The 27,868-nt window shown below is 46.6% G+C and overlaps 2 protein-coding genes across 6 annotated transcripts in view; one reads left to right on the top strand and one right to left on the bottom strand.

The window, feature by feature from the left end:
* Nucleotides 1–641, bottom strand: part of poldip2 (polymerase (DNA-directed), delta interacting protein 2) — a 64,771-nt gene extending 64,130 nt beyond the window's left edge. For 2 of the 4 annotated variants that reach the window (XM_060848067.1, XM_060848068.1), the window contains exon 1: nt 303–641. In XM_060848067.1, coding sequence (XP_060704050.1) covers nt 303–439 — 137 coding nt within the window. In that variant the 5' untranslated portion in view covers nt 440–641. The remainder of the gene's footprint in view (nt 1–302) is intronic. The other 2 variants (XM_060848069.1, XM_060848070.1) reach the window with 1 other exon arrangement.
* Nucleotides 103–24,259, top strand: tmem199 (transmembrane protein 199). Of its 2 annotated transcripts, none has more exons than XM_060848072.1 (7): nt 103–711; nt 1,104–1,337; nt 12,480–12,553; nt 13,689–13,778; nt 20,391–20,433; nt 21,328–21,440; nt 23,392–24,259. In XM_060848072.1, exons 1-7 carry the CDS (start codon nt 507–509, stop codon nt 23,485–23,487), a joined length of 855 nt encoding a protein of 284 aa, XP_060704055.1. In that variant the 5' UTR covers nt 103–506; the 3' UTR covers nt 23,488–24,259. The 2 variants fall into 2 exon arrangements, with proteins under 2 accessions (XP_060704055.1, XP_060704056.1); XM_060848073.1 differs by lacking the exon at nt 103–711 and adding an exon at nt 755–829.
* The last annotated feature ends 3,609 nt before the right edge of the window (nt 24,260–27,868 follow it).

The following is a 27,868-nucleotide window of genomic DNA, read 5'->3' as shown; positions in this document are numbered from 1 at the left end:
CATCTAACAACTCATGGAATTAAACTGAACCCGTCACTTGTCTCCTCAACCCACCCACACGTGCCTGGTATTTCCAATGTTTGGGGGTCACCTGCCAACATTACAGGTGCCCTTTGCTAAAGTTCCAGTTTTTAACACGGAATCGTTCACAGTGGATTATATAAACTACTAATTGTTGGGGCAGATGAATCTGCCAGGGAATTCCCGAGAGATACAGGGATTGAGGATCTAGATTAAGGGGGAACCCCACACCCCAACCCCCGGCTCAGGCCCGGGGCCTGTCCCCCTGGCCTCCCGCTTACCTGGACGACAGGAGCCGGGCATGCTGCTGCTGGCGCTGGCCCACACCGCAGGCCGAGCAAGCGGTCAGGGCCCGGAGCCGGAGCGCGGGGTTTACGGCCAAAGCCGAGAGGCAGCGGCTCAGAACCGGGGCCGCCATTGATGCTGAGGGCCCGACGGTCAGCGAGTCCCGGACACACGGCCCGGCCTAGCCCTGGGGTTCGGCAATGCCCGAGTCCGCTCTCCTGTGGCGTCACTGCAGGCTAGGACCGCACTCCCTCTGTGTGTGTCTCCCCGGGCTGCGGGCGGCCTCTCTGTCTCTCCTGCCCCGATCCCGGGAGTCTGCCCCGAACAAAGATGGCGGCGGCGGTCTGGCAGGTTGCCATGGGGACGGGGCCTATCGCGGCCTGAAGCCTGCGCCGCTGAGTCAAGGTCAGAGCCGTCAGTGCAGCTTGTGTCCGATAAAATAATGCGGGGGGTGGGGGAGTAGTTTGATTCATTAGCTGGAAATATATTGTAAAATTCAATACTCAGATGTACAAACTGAGCGGTAAACGTGACTTTGTACAATTAGCCTGTATTTAAGTAATTATTATTTGTTGTAAGCTTCACCGTTGTTTGTAAACGATTGTGCTAAATAAAGTTCTCATTCTTCAAATCCACATAAAATATTCATAATTATTAATTATTTAGAATAGTTTCTGTGGCTGAAATGAAATTGTTACATTTCTAGGAGGTGTGACATTTAAACTACTTGTCATTGAATTTTCTTTTCAAATAATTGTCCTGTTTCTTTTTAATGTCTGTGTGTAACTTGTTGACAGGTTGTCTCCTTGCTACCCTGTCCGTTCCAGTCTTGGTTGATCAGGGGACAATGGCATGTGCTCTGAGAGTCAGAGATTGCTTCAAGCAGCAACTCGACCTTGTCCTGAAAGAGGATCATTCTATCCCTGAGGATCTATATTCTGAACTCCACTCCTGCCTCAACAGTACCCATTCCCCCTGCACAGTCTCCTTCGACTTGCTGAGAAAACTTCATAAATTCTTACAAGAGAAAGGTGAGTAATCTAGTTCTGGAATAGTTATCTTTGTGTTAATAGAATGGCTGCTGTTTATTAGATCTTAGCTAGAACATTATTATCTGTCCAAATTTGGTATGGTTCTGCTGAACCAGGGCTTGCACAGTTCTGATGAAGTTCATCAACCTTTAGCCAGTATTATTAATTGCACTATCTCTTTTTTCAGGCTTGATCTCTTTTCAAACTTAGGTTTTTGACTTTGCCAAAGCTTTCTCTTTATTTATAGATACTGCAAGGCCTACTGAGTATTTCCAGTATTTTGATTTTACTTACAATAAAAGTCATGTTTTCCAGAGCTGTTTAAATTATTGTGTCTTTTGTTTTGTTCATTCACAATCAGTGGGTGCCCTGGCTGGGCCAATATTTATTGTCTATGCCAAATTGCCATACAGAAGGTAGCTGTGAGCCACTGTCTTGAACTGTTGCAGTCCTTTGGTTGTAGGAACACCCACAGTTCTATTAGCGAAGGTATTGTAGGATTTGGAACTAGTGACAGTGAAGGAATGATGATATCACTCAAATCTTAGGGCCACTTAAGGTTAGAAGTGGGGACGTTCATTGATGATTGCATAATGTTCAGCACCATTTGTGACAACTCAGATAATGAAGCAGTCTGTGTTCAGTGCAAAAGGACCTGGACAATATCCGGGCTTGGGCTGATACATGGCCAGTAGCATTCAAACCACACAGATGCCTGGCACTGAGAGAATGTAACCATTGCCATTCATATTCAATTGCATAACCATCACTGAATCCCCCACTGTCAACATCATGGCGGTAACCATTAAACAGAAACTGAATTGGACGGGTCATATAAATACTGTGGTTGCAACAGCAAGTAAGAGGCCAGAAGAAGAGTCACTGGACTCAAAACATTAACTCTGTTTTAACTCTCACAGATGCTGAGTTTCTCCAATATGTTTTGTTTTGTTTGTTTCTGATAATAATCTGCCTTCCTGTTTTTAATCCCAAAGTGGACAACCTCCCATTTATCCACAATATACTGCATCTGCCATGCAGTTGCCCACTCGCTCAGCTTGTCCAAATCACATAGAAGCATCTCCGTATCTTCTTACAACTCTTCTCCCCCCCCCCGCCCCCCGTTTATGTCATCCGCAAATCTGGAGATATTACATTTTGTTCCCTCACCTGAATCATTTCTGTATGTGAATAGCTGGGGTCTAAGCATCAATCCATGTGGTAGCCCACTAGTCACTGCCTGCAATTTGGAAAAAGGACCCATTTATTCCTACTCTTTGTATCCTATCTGCCAACCAGTTTTCTTTCCATTTCAACACACTACCTCCAATCCCATGTTACTTGAATTTTACACACTAATCTCTTACCTGGGACTTTGTTGAAAGCCTTCTGAAAGTTCTAATGAACCATATCCTTTGGCTCCCCTCCAACAACTCTTGATTTGCATCCTTTCCCATTTCAATTTTGCAAGAGACAGGAATGAACAATTTTTGGAGTTCACTTGTGCCCTTAGTGTGCTTTTCTACTGTCATCTCTTTAAGCAATGTTTGCTCACAGGACATGGATGTCACTGGCTGGCCAGCATTTGTGCTGGTCCCTAACTGCCCTTGACAAGGTGGAGTGACCATACTTCCTGAAGCAGTGCAGTTATGTACTGCAGGTTGACCCACAATGCCTTTGGGAGGGAAATCCTGGGTGTTGATTCAGTGTGATTTATTTTTAAGTCAGAATAGTGAATGCATGGAAGGGAACTTGAAGGTAATGGTGTATCTGCTGCCCTTGTCCTTCTAGTCAGTAGATTTGGAAGGAGCTAAGGATTGTGGGCGAATTTCTGCAGTACATCTTGCAGATAGTACACACTGCTGCTCCTGAGCATCAGTGGTGGAGGGGTGGGTGCTTGTGGATGTGGTGCCAATGGTGTCCAGACAATGGGGAGTATTCCATCACACTCCTGACTTGTGCCTTGTAGATGGTGCCTTTGGGAGTCAGGAGTGTGAGTTACTCACCAATGTATTTCTAGCCTCTGACCTGCTCTTGTAGCTACTGTGTTTATGTAGCAAGTCTAGTTGAGTTTCTGGTCAATAGTAAACCACAGGATGTTGTATATGGGTGGATTCAGTGATGGTAACACCATTCAATGGTGTTACCACTGCGATGGTGGTTAGATCATCTCTTAATGGAACAGGTATTTGCCAGGCAATTATGTGGCATGAATGTTACTTTCCATTTTTTAGCCTGAACCTGGATATTGTCCAGATCTTATTGCATTTAAACATAGCCTGCTCCAGTATCTGAGGAGTCACAAATGGTCCTGATCATTGTGCAATCATCAGCGAACATCTCCATTTCTGACCTTATGATGGAGGGAAGGTGATTAATGAAGCAGCTGAAGATGGTTGGGCCTGGACACTAGCCTGAGGAACCTGTGCAGAGATGTCCAGGAGCTGAGATGACTAACCCCGAACAACCACAATCATCATCCTATGTGCCACATATGACTCCCATCCAATAAGGAGATGTCCCTGATGTCCATTAATTCCAGTTTTGCAAGAGCTCCTCGACGCCACACTCTGTCAAATGCAGCCTTGATATCAAGGGCTGTCATTCTCCCCTTCCCTCTGGAATTCAGCTCTTTTGTCCATGTTTGACCCAAGGCTGTAATGAGGTCTGGACCTGAGTGGCCCTGGTGGAACCCAAGCTGAGCAGATGCAGCTTGATAGCACTGTTGAGGACCCCTTGATCAAGAGTAGACTGGTGGTTATAAGTTTGCTTGCTGAGCTGGAAGGTTTGTTTTCAGACCTTTTGTCACCATACTAGGTAACATCATCAGTGAGCCTCTGGTGAAGATGATATTGCTTAGTATGGTAACGAAATGTCTGAAAACAAACCTTCCAGCTCACCGAGCAAACTTACATCCAGAACCTCAACCTGAGCTACAAACCTTCTCGAAAATTGCAAAGTAGACTGATGGGATTGCACTTGGCCATGCATTTTTTACATGCAGGAGATACCTGGGCCATTTTCCACATTAACAGGTAGATGCCAGTGTTGTAACTGTACTGGAACAGCTTGGCTCGGGCAGTGACAAGTTCTGGAGCACAAGTCTTCAGTACTATTGCTGGAATGTTGTCAGGGCCCATAGCCTTTGCATCATCCAGTGCCTCCAACTGTTTCTTGATATCATGTAGAGTGAATTGATTTGGCTAAAGACTGGTGTCTATGATGTTGGGGACCCCGGGAGGCCAAGATAATCATCCACTTGGCATTTTGGCTGAAGATTATTGTGAATACTTTAGCCTTACCTATTGCACTGATCTGTTGGTCCCTTCCATCATTGAGTTGGGGATGTTTGTGGAGCCTCTTCCTGTAGTGAGTTGTTTAATTGTCCACCACCATTCAAGATTGCATATGACAGGATTGAAGAGCTTGGACCTGACTGTTGGTTGTGGGATTGCTTAGCTCATTTTTATCACTTGCTGTCTATGCTGTTTGATATATAAGTTGTTCTGTTTAGCTTCATCAGGTTGACACCTCATTTTTAGGTATACCTGCTGTTGCTCCTGGCATGCCCTCCCGCATTCTCCATTGGACCAGGGTTGGTCCCCTGGCTTGTTGCTAATAGTTGAGTGGAGAATATGTTAGGCCATGAGTTTGCAGGTTATGTTGGAGTACATGGATGCCCAGTGTTAAGTTGCTAGATCTGTCTGAAGTCTATCCCATTTAGCGCAGTGATAGTGCTACATGATACGATGGAGGTTATTCTCAATGTGAAGGACTGTGTGGTGGTTGCTCTTACCAATACTGTCATGAACCAATGCATCTGCAGCTGGCAGACCGATGAGAATGAGGTCAAGTATATTTTTCCCTCTTGTTGGTTCCCTCAATTCCAGCCGCAGACCCAGCCGAGTAGCTCTGTCCTTTAGACCTGACCAGCTTGATCAGTAGCACTGCTGCCAAGCCACTGTTGGCGGTGGACTTTGACATCCCCCACCCAGAGTACATTTTGAATCCTTGCTACCTTCAGTGCTTCCTCTAAGTGTTGTTCTACATGGAGGAGTACTGATTCATCAGCGGGGAGAGGTTGTTAAGTGGTAATTAGCAGGAAGTTTCCTTATGTTTAACCTGAAATCACAAGGCTTCACGAGGTATGACTCCCAGAGTAACTCCCTCCTGACAGATATTCACTTCCCATCCCTGGTCACCCAACAGCTATGTCTCCAAGACCCAACTACATTATATCTGTTTTTATCTATTTGTGTAATTCATTCATTCATGTTATTGTGAATGCTCTGTGGATGAAGAAGCAAAGCCTTGCACCTCATCTTTTTAATGTTACTTGTCCCATTCTCATTTTTCACTGTGTCCCTGTTGATCCTGGCCCTTGCTTCCTCTGTCTATCAATCACTTTTCTTGTTCCCTTTCCTGTCTTTTGTTCTTGTCCTTGATTCCATTTCCTCTGACTCCCAGTATAGGTTCCCATTACCCAGCCCAACCACTCAACTGAATGCTGCCCTGGGATAGCCCTGCTCAGGAGTAACCTGTCCAATTTGTACTATTTAACCTTCCTCAGATCCGGTCCCAAAGCCCCAAGGATCCCAATCCTAAGATTGCTGTCTTTGAGGTTCTACTTTAAACTTACTTCCTAACTCTCTAAGGTTTGCTTTTAGTACCTCCTTTTTAAAATCTATGTCATTTGTACCAATGTGTGCCATCACCACTGGCTGTTCACCTTCCCCCTCCAGAATGGCCTGTAGCTCCTCTTAGATTTCCTTCACCTAGCATGAGCGAGGCAACATACTATTCTTGTTTGTGAACACAGAAACACCTTTATATTCCCCTTACAATCAAATTCCCTTTCACTGTTGCATTCCCACACTTTTTAATGGCCCCTTTGCAGCTGAGTCAATCGTGATGCAACAAATTTGGCTATTGCTGCTTTCCCAGGCAAAAGTGAGGACTGCAGCTGCTGGAAACCAGAGTTTAGATCAAAGTGGCGCTGGAAAAGCACAACAGGTCAGGTAGCATCCGAGGAGCAGGAAAATCGATGTTTCGGGCAAAAGCCCTTCATCAGGAATAAAAGCAGGAAGCCTCCAAGGTGGAGAGAGAAATGGGGGGTGGTGGGGTTGGGGAGAAGGTAGCAAAGAGTACAATAGGTGAATGGGGGTGGGGATGGAGGTGATAGGTCAGAGGGGAGGGTGAAGTAGATAGGTGGGAAGGGAGATGGGCAGGTCGGACAGGTCATGAGTACAGTGCTGAGCTGGAAGGTTGGAACTGGGGTGAGGTGGGGGAAGGGGAAATGAGGAAACCGTTGAAGTCCACATTGATTCCCTGGGGTTGAAGTGTTCCGAAGCGGAAGATGAGGCGTTTTCCTCTAGGTGTCGAGTGGTAAGGGAGTGGCGGTGAAGGAGGCCCAGGACCTGCATGTCCTCTGCAGAGTGGGAGGGGGAGTTGAAATGTTGGGCCATGGGGTGACGAGGTTGATTGGTGCGGGTGTCCCGGAGATGTTCCCTGAAGTGCTCTGCGAGGAGGCATCCATATTTCTAACCCAGTTGGCTAAATGACATCAAGTCCGCCCCCTTGAATAAATCTCCCAAACAAGAGATTCCTTTATTCTCCTAAAGCTGGAGTCCATTGCCCCAGGTTTAAATCCTGGAGCTCCCGCCAATGGGGTAAATGGCGAGGTCTTGCCTCATTATCCTCCAAGCTTTCACCGTATTCAAAATGATTGGGCTCTCACACTTCTCAGTCACAGATTTCATCTTATCAATGAATAATAGATTAACTAGGGGACATCTTGGCTGCAAGGCTTCAACTTCAAGCTAAATTGACCCCAAATCCCCCTGTACCCACATATGTTCACAGGGTGCTCGTTTGATATCTCTTCAAGCCCAGAAGGTCGACCACCACCACCTAACCCCCCCCCCCCCACTTCTCAATTGCCAAGATAAATAACAGTGGTGAAAGAGGACATCCCTGCCAGCTGTCTCTCCCAATACTAACTTGTACCGTTTGTAATGACTGCTGCCTTAGAATCATTATACAACACCGCCACCCACCTAGCAAAGGCTCCTCCCAGACCAAAGCTTCTAGCACCCCAAACAGGGACGGCCATTCTCCCCAGATAAACACCTTTTCTGTGTCTAGGGAGATCACCAAACCTGGGATCAATTTTTGCCGGCATACCTGCACTATGTAGAGTACCTTCCTGATATTGTTGGAGGAGCTACGGCCCTTGGTAAAACCCGTCTGCTCTTCTTTTACACAATAGGCCAATACCTTTTCCAACCTCAGGGCCAGCACCTTTGACGAAAGTTTAAAGTCCATATTCAACAACAAAGTTGGTCTGTATGAAGCACATCCTTGGGGTCTTTCCCCTGCTTGAATGTAAGGGCGATGTTAGCCTTCCTGAGAGGGCAGAAGACAATCCTCTGTGTGTGAATAGCTATACATCCCCAATAGTGGCTTTACCAACACACATATGAATTCCTTATAAAACTCACTCTGGAATCCATCTGGCCCCAGTACTTTGCCACCCTGGAGATGTTTTATTGCTTCCTGCACGTCTTGAATCGTCAGAGAGATGTACAGCACGGAAACAGACCCTTCGGTCCAACCCGTCCATGCCGACCAGAAATCCCAACCCAATCTAGTCCCACCTGCCAGCACCCGGCCCATATCCCTCCAAACCCTTCCTATTCATATACCCATCCAAATGCCTCTTAAATGTTGCAATTGTACCAGCCTCCACCACATCCTCTGGCAGTTCATTCCATACACGCATCACCCTCTGTATGAAAAAGTTGCCCCTTAGGTCTCTTTTATATCTTTTTCCTCTCATCCCTAAACCTATGCCCTCTAGTTCTGGACTCCCCAACCCCAGGGAAAAGACTTTGCCTATTTACCCTATCCATGCCCCTCATAATTTTGTAAACCTCTATAAGGTCACCCCTCAGCCTCCGATGTTCCAGGGAAAACAGCCCTAGCCTGTTCAGCCCCTCCCTGTAGCTCAGATCCTCCAACCCTGGCAACATCTTTGTAAATCTTTTCTCAACCCTTTCAAGTTTCACAACATCTTTCCAATAGGAAGGAGACCAGAATTGCATGCAATATTCCAACAGTGGCCTAAGCAATGTCCTGTACAGCCGCAACATGACCTCCCAACTCCTGTACTCAACACTGTGGCCTTCTTCACTATCCTATCTACCTGCGACTCCACTTTCAAGGAGTTATGAACCTGCACTCCAAGGTCTCTTTGTTCAGCAACACTCCCTAGGACTTTACCATTAAGTGTATAAGTCCTGCTAAGATTTGCTTTCCCAAAATGCAGCACCTCACATTTATCTGAATTAAACTCCATCTGCCACTTCTCAGCCCATTGGCCCATCTGGTCCAGATCCTGTTGTAATCTGAGGTAACCCTCTTCGCTGTCCACTACACCTCCAATTTTGGTGTCATCTGCAAACTTACTAACTGTACCTCTTATGCTCGCATCCAAATCATTTATGCAAATGACAAAAAGTAGAGAGCCCAGCACTGATCCTAATGGCACTCCACTGGTCACAGGCCTCCAGTCTGAAAAACAACCCTTCACCACCACCCTCTGTCTTCTACCTTTGAGGCAGTTCTGTATCCAAATGGCTAGTTCTCCCTGTATTCCATGAGATCTAACCTTGCTAATCAGTCTCCTATGGGGAACCTTGTCGAACGCCTTACTGAAGTCCATATAGATCACATCTACTGCTCTGCCCTCATCAATCTTCTTTGTTACTTCTTCAAAAAACTCAATCAAGCTTGTGAGACATGATTTCCCACGCACAAAGCCATGTTGACTATCCCTAAGCAGTCCTTGCCTTTCCAAATACATGTACATCCTGTCCCTCAGGATTCCCTCCAACAACTTGCCCACCACTGAGGTCAGGCTCACTGGTCTATAGTTCCCTGGCTTGTCTTTACCACCCTTCTTAAACAATGGCACCATGTTTGCCAACCTCCAGTCTTCCGGCACCTCACCTGAGACTATCGATGATACAAATATCTCAACAAGAGGCCCGGCAATCACTTCTCTAGCTTCCTACAGAGTTCTCAGGTACACCTGATCAGGTCCTGGGCACATTTAACAGGGAGGACTGTTTCACGTTTGTACCGGGGAGGTCCAGGTTCTCAAAAAAGGACTGCATTCTCACTGCACTGTCTTCACTGCCCTCTGACCGGTATACCTCTGCAAACTATTCCCTAAATCTAGCACTGATCTTTTTAAACTCACAGGTAACTGTTCTAGCCCTCTCTCTGATAGATATAACGGATTGTTCTTTCTAGCCGGATATGCTAGATATATACCTGGCTTATCTCCAAATTCAAACAACCTTGGCTTAGCAAAGGAGACCCCTTTTTGTTTTGGTACCTGTGTGTCGACAGCAGCTCGGAGAGCCATGACCCACTGCAGCTTGACCAATGAAGGCCCATTATAATATGCTTCTTCAGCTACCTTCAGCCAGGCCTCCAACATCCGCAGCTGCGCCCCCCCCCCGCCTCTCCTCCCACCCGCCCCCTGCCTCCCGCCTCCTTCTCATTGTTGAAAATGAAATTATCACGTCTCATAAATGTGCCTTAGTGGCCTCCCAAAGTATTGCCGGATTACTGGCTGTACCCGAGATGATATCCCAGAAGGCCCTGAGCTCCCTTGTAATGTACTCAACAAATTTGCTATCCCTTAACAGGAATGGGGCCATGCTTCAGTGCTGTACATCTATTCTACCACACTTAGGTTTAACATGGTAAAAACACTGACGCAATGTCCGAGGTAGTTATATTCCCAATTTTGCAAAGCAATGTTCTGTCCAAACAGACCAACGACATAAGGAACATGTGAATTTGCGTGTGGGTTGCAATAAAAGTAAAGTCTCTTCCATTCGGGTAGAGATGCCTCCACACATCCACCAATCCCAAATCCTCACACGTTCACCAACTGTCTCGATTACGCGGGTGAACCTGCCAGGCCCCTAGACATCCTGTCTACCCGGGATCCATTAGGGGGTTAAAATCCCCTCCTATGATCGTACAGCGCACCCCAAGTTTCATCAGTTTAGCAACTGCTTAAATTAGTAATTTAAGAGGGTGCACCAGGGGACAATAAGCATTCAGGACGCCATATTCTTCTCCGTGTATTAGAGCTTTAAGAAGAATGAACATCAATGTTTGTCCTTAATTTGCTCAGTTACCTGGATTGGGAGGTTCCTTCTTACCAGCATAAACACTCTACATTTAGAGGTAAAGGAGGAGACTAATACCCTTCATAACCCCCCCGCCGTGGCAGTTTCAGATGTTCCTTATTGGTTAGATGTGTCTCCTGCAGCAGGGCAATGTCCACCCTTTCCTAAGGCTTGACAGCACCTTCTTTCTTTTAAGGGGGGATTGGCTCCCTTTTACATTCTAGGTTCACCACCTGAACCAAGCACTAGCCATGGTCATCCAGGGCAGCCTTTGGTTCCCCAAGAGGAGGAAGCTTATCTGAAGTGCAGCAAACGAGGAAAACATTAACTCTATAAAGTCTAAATTCTACTCATATGAAAACTACTATAACTATAAAACTAACCACTATATTTAACTTAAACACCCAAATAAACCCCAATTCACTAGAGAGCACCCACCCCTTACCCATAGGGGGCAATCCTCCCAATCCTCGCTACCATCCTGGCACCTTCCAGCTGAGGCCATGCCCCAGTCCCAGGCAATTCACTGATAAAGAAAACATGTTATTTACATTCTGAGTTAACAATGGACACACACACGGACGGACGGACGCACACACACACACACACACACACACCGCTTCTCCTTGCATCTTAATTGCAGATATAGCCACCCCAATCCAGAAAAGGACAACAAAAAAAATCCCAGACAATAATCAACCGACCAATGGATAATCTTCACAGGCAACCCGACATTACTTGGCTCTACTGCGCTACCCGTTCTGCCTCCTTATGTCTGTGTTGTTTATCCATCTATATTTTACCAGGATGTTGCTTGGTCTGGAGGGAAGGTCTTATGAGGAAAGGCTGAGAGACTTGGGTCTGTTCTCAATGGAAAGAAGAAGGCTGAGAGGGGATTTGACAGAGACATCCCAGATGATCAGAGGATTAGATTGGGTAGACAGTGAAAGTCTTTTTCCTGGGATGATGACGTCAACTTGTACGAGGGGACATAACTACAAACTGAGGGGTGATAGATTTAAGACCGATGTCAGAGGCAGGTTCTTTACCCAGAGAGTGGTAAGGGCGTGGAATGCCCTACCTGCTAATGTTGTCATCTCAGCCACATTAGGGAGATTTAAACAATCCTTAGATAAGCACATGGATGATGATGGGATAGTGTAGGGGGGACGAGCTGAGAATAGTTCACAGGTCAGCGCAACATCGAGGGCTGAAGGAGCTATTCTGCGCTGTATTGTTCTATGTCCTATGTTCTATAACTTGTACTATATGATATACTGTTTAAACCATCTACTGTCTTAATATTACTAGATTCCTTAATTGGCATCTAGTACAGGATGAGAAACATTTCCTCCAATTAAGTATTGGGAGGATAGAAGCCATTGTCTTCACTCCCAGTCATGAACTCCATTCCTTAACTTCCCATGTCTTAATTTTCAGCATGCTCCATTCTCTTATTGTCTCTGATCAATAACTTATCCTGATTCTCAGCTAAAAGATCTTGATTTTAAAATTCTCACTCTTGTTGTTTAATCTTTCATGGTCTCCTCCCTCTGTATGTCTGTAATCACATCAGCCCCACAACCTCCTGAGGTCTTAGCACTCATCTAATACTCTCCCCTTGACTATACCTGTTTTTAATTACTCTCCCATTGGTGGCTATGCTGTCAGTTGCTTAACCCTAGTCATTGGACTTCCTATCTTAAACTCTCTACCTCACTACCTTGCTTTTCTCTTTTAGCACTTACCTCTTTACCAAAGCAATTGGTCATTTTTCATCATTCCTGCTCGTGTAGCTCAGTGTTATTGTTTGTGTTATACTGTTCTCTCATGCAGCACCTTGGATTATCTCAACCATAGATAAAGATGAAACTAAAGCACTTTTAGCATATTTAGGATGCTATATAAATACAAGATGTTGTTTTGCTTGCAGGGTTCCCTGTGTATCTGCATGAACTTGTGGAAGGAGCAGAAATATTCACACCAGAAGTAAAACTGCCAGAGAGGGTGGGTATACTCACTTAAATACTGAAAGGGATGTGACTGATGCTATCCTTAGGGGCAGCAAAATACCCTCCCCCCTCCTCCTCCTCCCATCTAAAATCATTGTGTTGGTTTGTTTTTGAGATATAACAGAAATCTCAACACTGTTAACCTGCAGCATGTTGTATTGATCAGTTGTATAAGCTGATGTCGTCATATGGGTCATAGGATGTTTCTTTGAGGAATGCTGTTATAATCAGTTGCTGCTTTGGTAATTTCTGCAATTCTAGATCTCTATGCATGATCATCTCTCTTATCAAGTTCATAACTCTTGCCCAGGAGTAGAATTCCTCACGTTTCTGTCCTTTAAAACCTAGGTTTGGTGTCATGTGTTAAATTTACTTTATCCTTATTCAACTGTGGTTCATCTGTGCAGTCCTGTCCTTTGGCCTTTGGATTTTCATCTGGATTTCTCAATCATTTAAAAATAATTTGAAATTCCCTGAACTAAAAGTATTGAGCCCCTAAAGTCCTCAGTAGAACCCACTGTATGACTGGTATGTGTTCTGAGTGAAGATAGGAATATAAAATTTAATTTTAGGCTGAAGCTGACTTGGGGTCGACATTGGGGGTTTAATGCAAGGGTGTCAATGGTGGCCATAAAATTGTGATTTTTAAAAATTCTCTCTTCCAATCACTGATCAATTCTTGGCCACTCCAAGAGTGCAGCGAGGGTGTCAGGTTGCTTTTAACTGATATCCAATTCCCAATATCTCATTGTCTTATTGATGAGAAAGTCCCCAAATCTCTTCCCAGTCTGTGCTGAATTAACGGATGTCAACCTGAACATTCCTGAACAAAATGCCTGCAATGCTCCAAGTGCTGACCACTATCCATTACTTCATACTGCTACGTTCATGTGTCTGGATGCTGAGGTCAAGAGTAGGCATGCTTGTGTCTGCATCCTGCTGACTCCAGTGGCATCCACAGAACACTTACTTGGCTGAGGTGTGAGTGAATGGCAACACTCTGGGAACCTTGACCAATGAGGAGTGGGCAGGTGGGGAAGCTGGATGGGGAGTCTTATCTTTTTGAATATTAAGCAAGTTCTGAAATGTTAAAATATCCTCTTCTCATGTCACATGGTTGTCTCTTTCAGAACCCAGAGTTGATAGCCCGATTGGAAAAGATCAGAGCTAACCTTGCAAACGAAGAGTATAGACGCATTACCAAAAATGTCAACTGCCAGGTGTTACCACTTACTTCAATATTTCTAATTTTCTCTTTCACATTTACCGGATCTTTTTATTCTTGGTTTTATTCCTTCGTGGATGTGGATATCGCTGGCTAAGACAACATTTATTCCCCATTCATACTTGCTTCTGAACTGAGTGATGGCTTGACCATTTCAGGGGGCAGTTAAAAGTCAGCCATGTTGCTGAGAGGCAGGAGTCACATGTAGGCCTGATTGAGTATGGATGGGAGATCCCTTCGCTTAAGGACATTAGTGGGTGGATATGAATGAAAATTGGTAATTGTGATGTCATAGAGTCATACAGCACAGAAACTGACCCTTCGACTGTTTGTTATCTTTACCAATGAGTTGGATGAGAATGTACAAGGCATGATTAGTAAGTTTGCAGATGACACTAAAATAGATGGTATCATGGATAATGAGAAAGTTTATCAGAAATTGCAGCAGGACCTTGATCAGCTGAGGAAGTGGGCCAAGAAATGGCAAATGGACCTTAATATAGATAAGTGGGAGAAGTTGCATTTTGGAAAGTCAAATCCCTGTAGAAGTTTCCTGTTGAATGGTAGGGCCTTCAGGAGTGTAGTGGAACAGAGAGATCTTGGAGTTCAGGTTCACTGTTCTCTGAAAGTGGAGTCACAGGTAGACAGAGCAATGAAGAAGGCTTTGGCACACTGGCCGTCTTCTGTCAAAGCATTGAGTATAGAGGTTGGGGAGTTATGTTGTGTTTGTACAGGATGTTAGTGAGGCCACACATGGAGTATTGTATTCAGTTTTGGTCACCTGGCTTTCAGAAGGATTCCTGATGAAGGGCTTAGGCCTGAAATGTTGACTGTCCTGCTCCTCGGATGCCTGACCAGCTGTGCTTTTCCAGCACCACACTCTCGACTCTGACCTCCAGTCTTCACTTTACCCTTTCGGAAGGATGTTATTAAACTGGAAAGAGTGCAGAAGTAATTTACAAGGATGCTGCCAGCACTGAGTTATACTAGGAGATTGGACAAACTAGGATGTTCTTCTGTTGCATATAGGAGACTAACGGGGGATCTTTATAAAAGTGTATAAGGTCATGAGAGGCATGGATAGGGTGAATGTATTCAGTCATTTTCCCCGGGTTGGGGAATCGAGGACTAGAGGGCAACAGTTTAAGGTTAGAGGAAAAAGAATAATTGGGAACCTGAGGGGCAACATTTCTACACAGAGGAGGTATTCATATGAAATAAGCTGCCAGTGGAAGTGGTTGAGGCAGGTACATTAACAACAGTTACAAAGCATTTGGACAAATACATGGATAGGAAAGGTTTGGAAAGATATGGGCCAAGTGCAGGGAAATGGGGTGAGTGTGGATGGCCAGCTTGGTCAGCATGGACCAGTTTGAGTCGAAGGGCCTGTCCCTGTGCTGTAGAACTCTGACTCTATCTAAACCCCTCATGATTTTATAAAGCTCTATATGGTCACCCCTTAATCTCCTGTGCTGCAGTGAAAAAAAGTCTCAGCCTATCCTTGAACTCTGCAGTCCCGGCAACATTCTGGTAAATCTTTTCTGAACTCTCTCCAATTTAATACCATCCTTCCTATAGCAGGGTGACCAGAACTGGACCCCTCAAAACAAAGAACATTTACAGCCCAGGAACAGGCCCTTCAGCCCTCCAAGCCTGACCTGATCCAAATCCACTCTTTCTAAATCTATCGCCCAATTCCTAAGGATCTGTATCCCTCTCCTCCCCACCTACTCATGCATCTGTCCAGATGCACCTTAAATGAATTTACCGGACCTGCCTCTACCACCTCTGCTGGCAATGCGTTCCAGGCACCCACCACTTTCCACATGTATCCCCCTTAAACTTTTCGCCTCTCACCTTGAACACATTACCTCACCCTGGGAAAAAGCTTGTCTCTATCCATCTTTTCTATATCCTTCATGATTTTGTAGACCTCAATCAGGTCCCTCCTCAATCTCCTTTTATCTAATGAAAACAAACCTAATCTACTCAACCTCCCTTCATAGCTAGCACCTTCCATACCAGGCAACATCATCGTAGACCTTCTCTGCACCCTCTCCAAAGCGCCCACATCCTTTTGGTAATGTGGTGACCAGAACTGTACACAGTATTCTAAATGTGTCCGAACCAATGTCTTGTACGATTTTAACAGAACCATGTTGCCTATCCCTGATAAACCCATTCTTTTCCAAATATAAATAGATTTTATCCCTCAGTACCTTCTCCAGCAACTTTCCCACCACAGCCCCAATGTAACTCATCCTTCTTATTTCTCAGCTCTACCCATAATGCCTCAACTGTTCAAGCCCTCCATTGTGTCCCCCATTAGCACAACCATGATATCATCCCTGACCAGCAATGGAACTCCTCCCCCCTTGTTCTTCCCTCCCTGTCCTGTCTGAAGTGTCTATATCTTGGAACATCAACCATGCCTTTCCTTCAACCAGGTCTCTGTGATCGCAATAACGTCATTCTCCCAGGCATCAATCCAAGCCCTAAGTTTATCTGCCTTACCCACTATACTCTTTGCATTAAAGTATATTCACTTTAGGCCACCAGTTCTCTTGCGTTCATCTGCTCTCTGCCTACTCTTCTCTTGGTAATTCTAATTTCATGATCCTTACAGTCTAGTTTCCACCTCACTGTCTACTAGTCTTCTCTTCTGGTTCCCAGCCCCCTGCGACATCAGTTTAAAACCTCCCCAACAGCAGAAGGAAAACTCCCCCAAAGACATTTGTTCCAATCTGGTTCAGGTGCAGACCATCCAATTAGTAATAGTCCCACATTCCCTCGAACCGGTCCCAATGTCCCACACATCGGAACCTCTCCCTCCTACACCGTCCCTCAAGCCATACTTTCATCCTGCCTTTTCTTTCATTTGTACCCAGGTGAGCACGTGGCACTGGGAGCAATCCTAAGATCAATACCTTTGAGGTTCTCTTCTTTAACTTCTCTCCTAGCTCCCTGAATTCTGCTTTCAGCACCTCATCTCATGTTTTACTTATATCATTGGTGTCTATATGCACCACGATAACTGGCTGTTCACCCTCCCCTTTCAGAATGCTGTGCAGCCGATCAGTGACATCCCTGACCCGAGCACCTGGGAGGCAACATACCATCCAGGAGTCTCGTTTTCGGCCACAGAACCACCTATCTACTCCCCTTACAATAGAATCCCCGATGACTATGACCCTACGAGTTCTTTTTCCCACCCTTCTGAACATCAGTGCCTGCCCATGGTGCCATGATCTTGGCAACTGCTACCCTCCCCTGGTGAGCCATCTCCCCTAACAGTATCCAAAACAGTATGGATCAGAGTGGTGCTGGAAAAGCACAGCAGATCAGGCAGCATCTGAGGAGCAGCAAATTCGACGTTTCGGGCAAAAGCCCTTCATCAGGAATACAGGCAGAGTGCCTGCAGAGTGGAGAGATAAATGAGAAAGTAGCAAAGAGTACAATGGGTGAATGGGGGTGGGGATGGAGGTGCTAGGTCAGAGAGGAGGGTGGAGTGGATAGGTGGAAAGGAAGATAGGCAGGTAGGACAGGTCATGGGGACAGTGCTGAGCTGGAAGGTTGGAGCTGGGGTGAGGTGGGGGAAGGGGAAACGAGGAAACTGGTGAAATCCACATTGATGCCCTGGGGTTGAAGTGTTCCAAGGCGGAAGATGAGGTATTCTTCCTCAAGGTGTCGGGTGGTGAGGGAGCGACGGTGGAGGAGGCCCAGGACCTCCATGTCCTCGGCAGAGTGGGAGGGGGAGTTGAAATGTTGGGCCACGGGGCGGTGTGGTTGATTGATGCGGGTGTCCTGGAGATGTTCCCTAAAGCGCTCTGCGAGTCCAATCTCCCCAATGTAGAGGAGACCGCATCGGGAGCAACGGATACAATAAATGATATTAGTGGATGTGCAGGTAAAATTTTAATGGATGTGGAAGGCTCCTTTGGGGCCTTGGATAGAGGTGAGGGAGGAGGTGTGGGCACAGGTTTTACAGTTCCTGCGGTGGCAGGGGAAAGTGCCAGGACAGGAGGGTGGGTTGTTGGGGAGCGTGGACCTGACCAGGTAGTCACTGAGGGAATGGTCTTTGCAGAAAGTGGAAATGGGTGGGAAGGGAAATATATCCCTGGTGGTGGGGTCCGTTTGGAGGTGGCGGAAATGTGGCAGATGATGTGGTTTATGCGCAGGTTGGTAGGGTGGAAGGTGAGCACCAGGGGGCTTCTGTCCTTGTTGGAGGGGTGGGTTCTTAGGGCGATGGTGCAGGATGTGGACGAGATGTGTTTGAGGGCATCTTTAGAACGGAAATTGCGGTCTCTAAAGAAGGAGGCCATCTGGTGTGTTCTGTGGTGGAACTGGTCCTCCTGGGAGCAGATATGGCAGAGGCGGAGGAATTGGGAATACGGGATGGCATTTTTGCAAGAGGTAGGGTGGGAAGAGGTGTAATCCAGGTAGCTGTGGGAGTCGGTGGGTTTGTAAAAAAATGTCAGTGTCAAGTCGATCGTCTGTTTTGGAGGGAGATGACCACAGGGGACACCTGCACTGCCTTCCTACTCTTTCTCTGCCTTTTGGTCACCCATTCACTGTCTCCCTCAGCAATTCTAACCTGCGGTGTGACTGATACACTAAACATGCTATCCATGACCTCCTCAGCATCGCAGATGCTCCACAGTGAGTCCATCCACAGCTCCAGAGCCGTCATGCGGTCTAACAAGAGCTGGAGCTGGTAACACTTCCTGCAAATATAAGAGTCAGGGACATCAGCCACATCCCTGAGCTCCCACATCAAGCAAGAGGCACATGCCACGGGGTCTGAGGTTCCCTGCATTGTAAGCCTTAGCTTTACATCAACTAACTAAAACCAAACAATGCACTTAAATAAAAGCCTTACCTTATCGAGTCCTTTTCTTCTGGTTAGAGGAAGGAGGGCCAGGAGGGAGATACTATGCATGTCGTATCTTGGGTTTAGCCACTGCCCAAACGTATACTAAGTCCTTACCTTCCTGGCAACCTTCTGGTCTCCAACGTCACCCCTGTCTCTCGCTGCTCCCGGACAGAAAAAAACATTTCAAGAAAGTAGCCCAGAGCCTAACTGTGCAGGTTGTTTTAAGCAGGTGTAAAGTGGATATTCCAGGAGAGATGCAGCTGGCCAACCCACTTAGTTGTAAACAAAACAGAATTCATTTACAAGATTACCGAATGAAACACAAACGAATACCAAATAACATAACCTACCCGAAAACCCAACAGATTATCCCAATGTAATGATGCTGTTCCACATACTTGCAACAATTCCCATAAATACCCCTTGGCACAAATGGTAAAATCAAATACAGGGTCTTACAGGAGAGAGAGATGGCAGAGGGGATCAGCGTCAAACACCTTCTTCCATGGAGCTGTATCTTGGACCAGCAGCCTCACACGGTCTGATTTCTTTCAATAAACAGCCAGACTGCAAAAGTAAAACCCAAACCAAACCAAAGAAAAGCTGAGCTGGGAGACCTGGGCACTCCCCTTTCATTGTACAAGCATTTTTTACTTGGAAGCCTTTTGCTTCAAGGCAGTATCTGTTAGCTATAATCAAACTGGCCTTAAACCCGATCCAGGCCGGACGTTAAGGATTCGCCGCTTTTATGACCTCTCTGAAAAGAAAGCCAAGGACAGCATAACCTTATTAAAGGAGCAGCATCACTGCAACACAATACTCCAAAACTCACCTCACAAAGGTCCAATACAACCTTAACATGACATCCTGGCTCCTATTCTCAATGGCCTGAGTGATAAAGGGAAACATGCGAAATGCCTGTCTGCCTGGATGCAACTTTCAAACATCTATGTCCCTGAACCCCCTTGGTCTTTCAGTTTGACAACAACATCCAGGTTCCTACCATTAACAGTATGAGTCCTGTCCTTGTATGTTTTACCAAAATACAATACCTCACATTTATCCAAAATATACTCCTAGTGCCACTCCTCAGCTCATTGGCCCAATTGATCAAAATCACTTTATATTCTTCAATAACCTTCACATCAACCATACCACCGTACGGTCCACAAACTTACTAACCATGCCTCCTAAATTCTCATTCAAATCATTTCCATAATTTACAAATAAAAGTGCACCCAGCATCGATCCCTGTGGAATACTGCTGGTCACTGGCCTCCAGTCCAAGAACTAACCCCCACCATTACACTCTGTCTCTTACCGTTAAGCCAATTTTGTATCCAATTGGCAAGTTCTACCTGAATCCCATGTGATCTAACTTTACCAATTAGTCTAGTACGCAGAACTTTGTCAAAGGCTTTGCTAAACTTCATGGAGACACTATTTACTGCTCTGTCCCTATTGTTAATGATGTGATCATCACGAGAGAAGATTTCCATCTAGAATTCTGGTCAATTCAAATTGAAATTTGAATTGACCAGAATTCTAGATGGAAATCTGCCAGAGCAGGATTCAACTCCTGCTTCCAGAACATTAGTCTGGAACTCAGAAATGATTAGTCCCATGACTTTACCACCGTTCCGTTCCCAAAGCTAACCTGTAGCAAAAGGACCATCCCACCTGGGACTGGAGTTCCATTCTTCTCCTAACCTCCCTTTCTTGCTGTTTTTGCAGCGGATTAACCGGTACGGCACTCTGGGAGATTTGGGAAGACAAGGTGAGTGACTGACTCTCATTAAAAACACTGATTCCAGATTTGTCACTTTTAACTGTGAACCTGTAACTCAGCACCAAACAGACCATTATACTCTCTAGATTTCACACTGCAGAATAGATAAAACTCACACAGAGGACAGTGATGGGACCTTTGCTAATGCTCCGACATTCTCTATACTTCAGCCTGCAGTATTGCATGGACAGAAAAAAAGGCATTTTACTCGATGTTTATCCTATGCTGTGCTTGTTCTGAGGGCTTTTTACTGATACCATGTGGTGAAAATGGAAGTGTTCTATCTCCTAGACTCTAACATTCTTCGTTTGGATAAATACTTGAGTCAGGGGCACAGATAGGCATTTCCATGGCCCCAAGCAAGACTCTAGATGGTTGAATAAACTTGGATTGTTTTTGTTAAGTTGTGATAGGGCTGAAGGGGGAGCTGAAAGAAGAATATAAAATTATGAGAGGCATGGTTGGGTGAATGAATAGTCTTTTCCCAGGGTGGAAATGTCAAAATTGAATCAAATGAAATGGACTATCAATGCAACCTCTACCTTGGATCATGGTGGAGTAGGGCAAGTGCTGATCAGGTGTCACATTTGCTTCATGCATTATTATTGAGGATTGAATTGAAGGTAACCTCGCATTGTGTCTGGTTGGGACACAACCCTTCAGCTTGTGATGACATGGGAAGGTTTGCTTGGAGATGCTTCTGTTTAAAGAATCTGTCTGTGGGGTCTTAAAACCCTCTGCTGCCAGTTGGAGAGGTCTTTGTTGTGAGGAACTGTTTGCTGTGTTGAATTGTGCTCTAATGACACTGTTGCCATGGTTACTGAAGTGGAGCTGCGCTGCCAATTGTCCCTCAATTCTCCTAAACTGCTGTTTTTGGTGCAGTGCGATCGGTGAAGGCTGTGGTGGTTACCATCTTTAACTTCCTAGTGACAGTGGGAGCTGCATTTGCCTGCACATACCTTGGCAGTCAGTACATCTTCACGGACACAGCAGCGGTAAGTGTTGACAGCAGTTATTATACCTCATATAGGTAAAGGAGAGAGGAGCACTACTAATCATAGTGTCAAGGGGATAAGCTCTGGGAAAAGGTTAAGGAGGAACATTGGGGGGTGGCACAGTGGTTAGCACTGCTGCCTCACAGCGCCAGAGACCTGGGTTCAGTTCCCGCCTCAGGTGACTCTCTGTGTGGAGTTTGCACGTTCTCCCCGTGTCTGCGTGGGTTTCCTCCGGGTGCTCCGGTTTCCTCCCACAGTCCAAAGATGTGCGGGTCAGGTGAATTGGCCATGCTAAATTGTCCCATAGTATTAGGTAAGGGGTAAATGTAGGGGAATGGGTCTGGGTGGGTTACACTTCGGCGGGTCGGTGTGGACTTGATGGGCCGAAGGGCCTGTTTCCACACTGTAAGTAATCTAATTAGTAAATTGGAGAAAGTTAAGAAAGTACTGTCATAAATCAGATAAACAAAAGCTGTTTTGTTTAGTGTGTAGGTCAATATACAGAATTCATGGATTCAAAATAATTGGTGAAACATTTCTGGGAAATACAAGTAGCTTCCATACTGAATATTGTTCTAATGTGGAACTCCGTACCTGAAGTAAAGCTAGATCCCCAAGGAACGTTCAAAACTCAGTTGGACAATCAAAGAGCTCATTTGCAGGGGAGTGGGATCTGGGCTGTTGGATTAAACTGAATAATTCTTTCAAAAAGCTGGTGCTGACACACCTGGTCAAGGGGAAGCTGACCGTGCTGTGTGTATGTGTGGACTTGTGTAAATACCACAGAGTGAGTCAGACAGTGGCAGCACAACACACAGCAGCAGCAGCAGCAGCTCCTGGATAAATACCTGAGGGGGGGGGGGGGTAGGAAGTATCAATCAGGGCAGTGGGGGGGGTGGTGCCAGTTGGGGTTAGGGGAATCGGAGCCGGGGGGGGGGGGGGGGGTCGGAGCCGGGGGGGGGGGGGATCGGTTTGGGGGGGGGGAACGGAGCGGGGTGGGAGGGGTCAGAGTGTAGGTAAGTGGTGGTGATTCAGGATACTTCAGTCAGGGGCACAGATAGGCATTTCTCTGGCCCCAAGCAAGTCTCCAGGATGGTTAGACAAACTTGGATTGTTTTTGTGAAATGGTGGTGGGGCTGAAGAACATAAAATTACGAGAGGCATGGTTGGGTGAATAGATAGTCTTTTCCCAGGGTGGAAATGTCAAATACAGGGGGCATAGCTAAAAGGTGTGAGGGAAAGCTTTTGTGCAGATAATGGGAGGTGCCTGGAACGTGCTGCCAGGGAAGGTGGTGGAGGCAGGTACAATATTTAATATTACAATATTACAGAGGCATTTAGACAGACACATGCAGGCAGGGAATAGAGAGCCGTGTGCAGGCAGGTGGGGTTGGTTCAGTATCGCACCATGGTTGGCACTGACCTGGTCGGCTGTGCTTTACTGTTCTGTGTGCCATGTTCTAAATGCTGTGGTGGGAGGGTTAATGCACCACAGAGATGGGGCTCACTGGCATGTTAATGGAGCAGAGGTCTCGGGGTTTAGTGGTAATGGAAGGGGTCTCAGTGGTCTAAGAGTGGGGCAGGTCTCTGGGAGGTCTTAGAGGTGGGGGTGCAATCTCGGGGGTGAGGTTTCAGTGGGGTGGGGTCTCAGTGGGTTGGGATCTCTGCTTGATCAGATTATGATCTTTCATATGTACTGTTGTTATTTCCTTAATAATTAATTTCAGTACATTTCCAACAATAGGCGCTTGGCTCATCAGCCTCGAGTTACCCTGTTTATTTGTTGATAACTATACAGAATGTGATTGGTTCGTTATGGGCCCAGTCCTCTATTCTATCAAGTAGAACTCTGATGTACACAATAAGGTGAACCTTGTCCTGAGAAGCAGCATTGAATGGGATTGAGCGACACCTCTATTTGCTGTGTAACCTCTCTGTCTCTCTCTTTCAGCGGGTGCTTTCTGCTTTGATTGTATCATCTGTCGTGGGTCTGGCAGAGCTGTACGTACTGGTCCGGACAATGGAAGGAGAGCTGGGAGAGATGTAGCACACTGCCGGAACACTTTATTAAAACCAATCAGAGGCTCTTGTAACTTACATTTATATAGCACCTTCATCATGGTAAAACATCTCAAGACATTTCACAGTAGCATTATCAAAGTAAATGTTTAACACTGGATGTAGGAGAGTAGGACAGGTGACCAAACACTTAGACAAAGAAGTAGATTCTATGGGGTGGCTGAAAGGAAGCAGCTGAAAGCACAGCCCCCATGTGGGAACAGTCGAAACCATGGAGGCTCCCGAGGCCAGAACGGGATGACCATCAAGATGTCAGAGTTGGCAGCCAAAGGAGATGAGAGAGAAAAGGTGAGTTCCGCCCATACCTGATTCGAGCTCCCACTCGGTCACTGTGAGACCCTTTACCTGGTTCTTGCAGTCACCTGGCCTTCTCTGAAAAAAGGGTTTCTCTTCATTCGTGGTTAAGGTGTCTATTGGAGCCATGACTGAAGCTGCCTCCTCCACACTCTGCTGCAGGAGATTCCAGGTCCTACTGCCTTGCTATGTTTGATGTTTCTCCAAATGTTGCGTTGGTTCTTTTGCCAACTACCTTATAATTACCTCTCTCCTCTGGTTCCCATTCCTTCTGCCTACTTTGTCCATGATTTGTGGTAAATGTGAAAACCTTAAACAAACCCAACCCTCACTTTTCCAAGGACACCTCCAATCTCCCTGTGTACCAGGTCTGCTGTTAGTGTCTGGAAATTTTAAACAATGTAAACCAAATGACCAGTGTTTATTAAAGTCCATTTTGCAATTTTCTGATGTGTCTCATGATGACCTGAGCGTGTGAAATATGGAAATCCAAAACTAAATCAACCATTCAACAAAAAGCTGAAAAACACCCCTACAATTGTTTCCAGTTATCCAGCATGAACTGCCCTCAGGAGTGTTTGATGGGTCAGAGTCAAGGGAACTTTGCTCCATATCTAATCCCATGCTGTTCCTGTATTGAAGTATTTGATGGGGACAGTGTCGAAGGAGCTTTGCTGTCAGTTTAAAAGAGTAGAAATAGTTTTACTCTGTTTCAAATCTGTATCTTTGCGAGATGAGGCTACTGTTCCCTCCCTATGAGTTTACAGAAAGTAGTACAGAATTGAAGCACAACGTGTACCGACGTTCTTCAATGTGTTGCTGAGCCCAAAACAGTTCCACCAGCCCCGCGCCCACGTTTCTCAGTATGGGACTATGGCAGCCTTTGTTTGAAATACAGTGCCAGCCAATCCCCCTGCACCCGGTGCACACACACAGCAAGGATGGAGTGAGAAAACTTTCTCTCACAGCGGGTAGTGAAGGTCTGGAAATGTGATAAAGCAGGTTCCATTGAAACATTGGATGATTATTTGGACAGAAATGTGAGCAGGGATATGGGGAAAAGGCAGGATATTTTCCCTAGGGGATAGAACTGGTGCAGACAGCATGGCCGAATGTCCTCTGCACTGTCACCTTCTCTGAGACCCTGATGCCTGTGGTGTTCAGAAGTGGACACAATACTCTTAACTAGGATCTAAATGTTTACTGAGGCTGGTCCAACAACCACTCTCAGACAACAACAACACCAGGACGAAGGACCTGATACCCAGCATGAGCAAAACCAATGTAGTGTATAAAATCCCATGCAAGGACTGCACAAAACACTACATAGGACAAACAGGAAGACAGCTAACGATCCGCATCCATGAACACCAACTAGCAATGAAACGACACAACCAGCTATCCTTAGTAGCCATACACTCAGATGACAAGCAACATGAATTCGACTGGGACAACACTACTATTATAGGACAAGCCAAACAGAGAACAGCCAGGGAATTCCTAGAGGCATGGCACTCATCCACAGATTCAATCAATAAGCACATCGACCTGGACCCAATATACCGACCACTGCAACAGACAGCTGGAACTGACAACTGGAAGCGGCAGATTCAAACCACTACAAATGCCGGAGGAAACATCACAGAAGCACTTCACAGGAGGCTCCCAAGCGCTGAGGATGTCACCTAGACAGGGGACAAAACGTTTGCAACACAAATTCCCAGCTCGGCGAACAGAACCACAACAACGAGCACCCGAGCTACAAATCTTCTCCCAAACTATGAAGCTTTAATGTCACCTCCTTTTGATTATGTTCTCTTAATTTAAGAAATTCCATCGGGTAGAGGATGTGGAATGTGTGTGGCGATGGCAGTAGCTGTCTGCTCTGAGTTGTGTTGAGTCCTCCACAGCTGCCTATGGTTTGGCTGCAGGAAGAGAGCGATTAGTTTAAAGTGCAGCCAAACCGCACTCCAGCCCATTCCCATCGGACACATTGATTAAACTACAATGTCTATTAAACCGTCTAAATTCCCATATTAATACGAAAAAAATAATTCTCATCAATAAGTACATGGTTTCATAACTGACCCGAGTGTGGGACTCCGTCTAGTCACTGTGCTTCTCTTAGCACTCAGTTTGATTCTGAGCAGGATTAAGGGATTGCTTGAGATTATTTGAGTTACTCAGGCCCCCAATAACCTGTCACTGCTCTCGAGTGGGGAGTCCGTTGGAGACCAGGATGATAAGGATGAACAGTCTTTGCTGCAGAACAATAGCTTATGATAGTTGGATATTGAAAAATCCCACTGTAATTAGAAGGATTGGCTGTGATCTCCACCACTAAAGTCTGATCTGATTGTTATAAACTAAAAAGGTTTTTGGTATGAAATTAAACAAGTTATAATTACATTGTCTTTAAATGAGGCTGGTTCAGTCTGGATTAGAAATATGATCAGAATTGTTTGTAATCAATGTTCATAAGCCAAAGATTAGGGGAATCTTCATTTCATTTACAGATTTAACAGCTGCAGAGTGGGAGAGAGAAAGGGAAACTTTGCACACATCTGGTACGATGGAATCAAACACAATCACAACACAGAAAACGGTGTCTATATTTTTTAAATATTAGGATAACATGAGGATAAGATTGGAATAAGAAATTCCTTTAAAATCTTCCAATTTTTTCCTGTTCTGTGCTGATGGCGAGTGCTTTTACTATTCCACAAGCCCAAGGGGTTAATCTTCAGGCGAGACCGTAAACATTAACAGTTTGACCAGTGAAGGATGGAACCTGCTCCTTGTACACCCAGCCCCACACCCACACTCACCCCCACACCCCACCCAGCCCCACCCCCACACCCACACTCACCCCCACACCCACACCCAGCCCCACACCCACACCCAGCCCCACCCTCACCCCCACCCCCAGCCCCAGCCCCACACCCACCCCCACACCCACATCCAGCCCCACCCCCACACCCAGCCCCACCCCCAGCCCACACCCACCCCCACACCCAGCCCCACCCCCAGCCCCACCCCCACCCCCACTCCACACCCAGCCCCACACCCACACTCACCCCCACACCCACACCCAGCCCCACACCCACCCTCACCCCCACCCCCAGCCCCACACCCACCCCCAGCCCCACCCCCAGCCCCACACCCACACTCACCCCACACCCACACCCAGCCCCACACCCACCCCCACCCCACCCTCACCCCCACCCCCAGCCCCACACCCAGCCCCACCCCCACCCCCCACACCCAACCCCCACACCCACCCCCAGCCCCACACCCACCCCCACACCCAGCCCCACCCCCACCCCCAACTCCACACCCAGCCCCACCCCCACACCCACCCCCAGCCCCACCCCCACCCCCAACTCCACACCCAGCCCCACGCCCAGCCCCACCCCCACTCCACACCCAGCCCCACCCCCCCCCCCCCCCCCCACCCCCACCCCCACACCCAACCCCCCACACACCCCCCCCCCCACACACACACCCCCCCCCCCCCACCCACCCACCCCCACACCCAACCCCCACCCCAGACACACACCCACACCCCCCACCCCACACCCACCCCCACCCCCACACCCACACCCACCCCCACCCCCACACCCACCCCACCCCCACACCCCCCCACCCCCACACCCAGCCCCACCCCACCCCCACTCCCAGGACTGCCTCTTCGCCATTTTTGGGATTGAGGCTAACTGAGCTGCTGGCTTTAAGTGATGATCTGTATAACTGGGCAATCTCCATCCAGCAGGTGTCACACTTTATTGTACAACTGAGTTCAGAAGGTATTCAGATATTTAACCGGTATCTCAACTGGAATGTATGACTTATCCCAGAGTAATCCACACTGTCCTCACTGGCAAGGAACCAGTGTTTCTTCATCAGCAGCAGAATAATACATTGTGCTTAATCTCCACAGAAACATTCCATGTAACAACACTCAGGATATTTCTGTATATAAATAACTCTGTCTCTTATAAACCCTTAATAATGGTTCCCGTTTTTATTGGGTTACGATGGCTAGCTCGTATGTG

Source organism: Hemiscyllium ocellatum, chromosome 31, assembly GCF_020745735.1.
Source record: "Hemiscyllium ocellatum isolate sHemOce1 chromosome 31, sHemOce1.pat.X.cur, whole genome shotgun sequence".
NCBI lineage: Eukaryota > Metazoa > Chordata > Chondrichthyes > Orectolobiformes > Hemiscylliidae > Hemiscyllium > Hemiscyllium ocellatum.
This window is presented reverse-complemented; position numbering and strand designations above follow the sequence as displayed.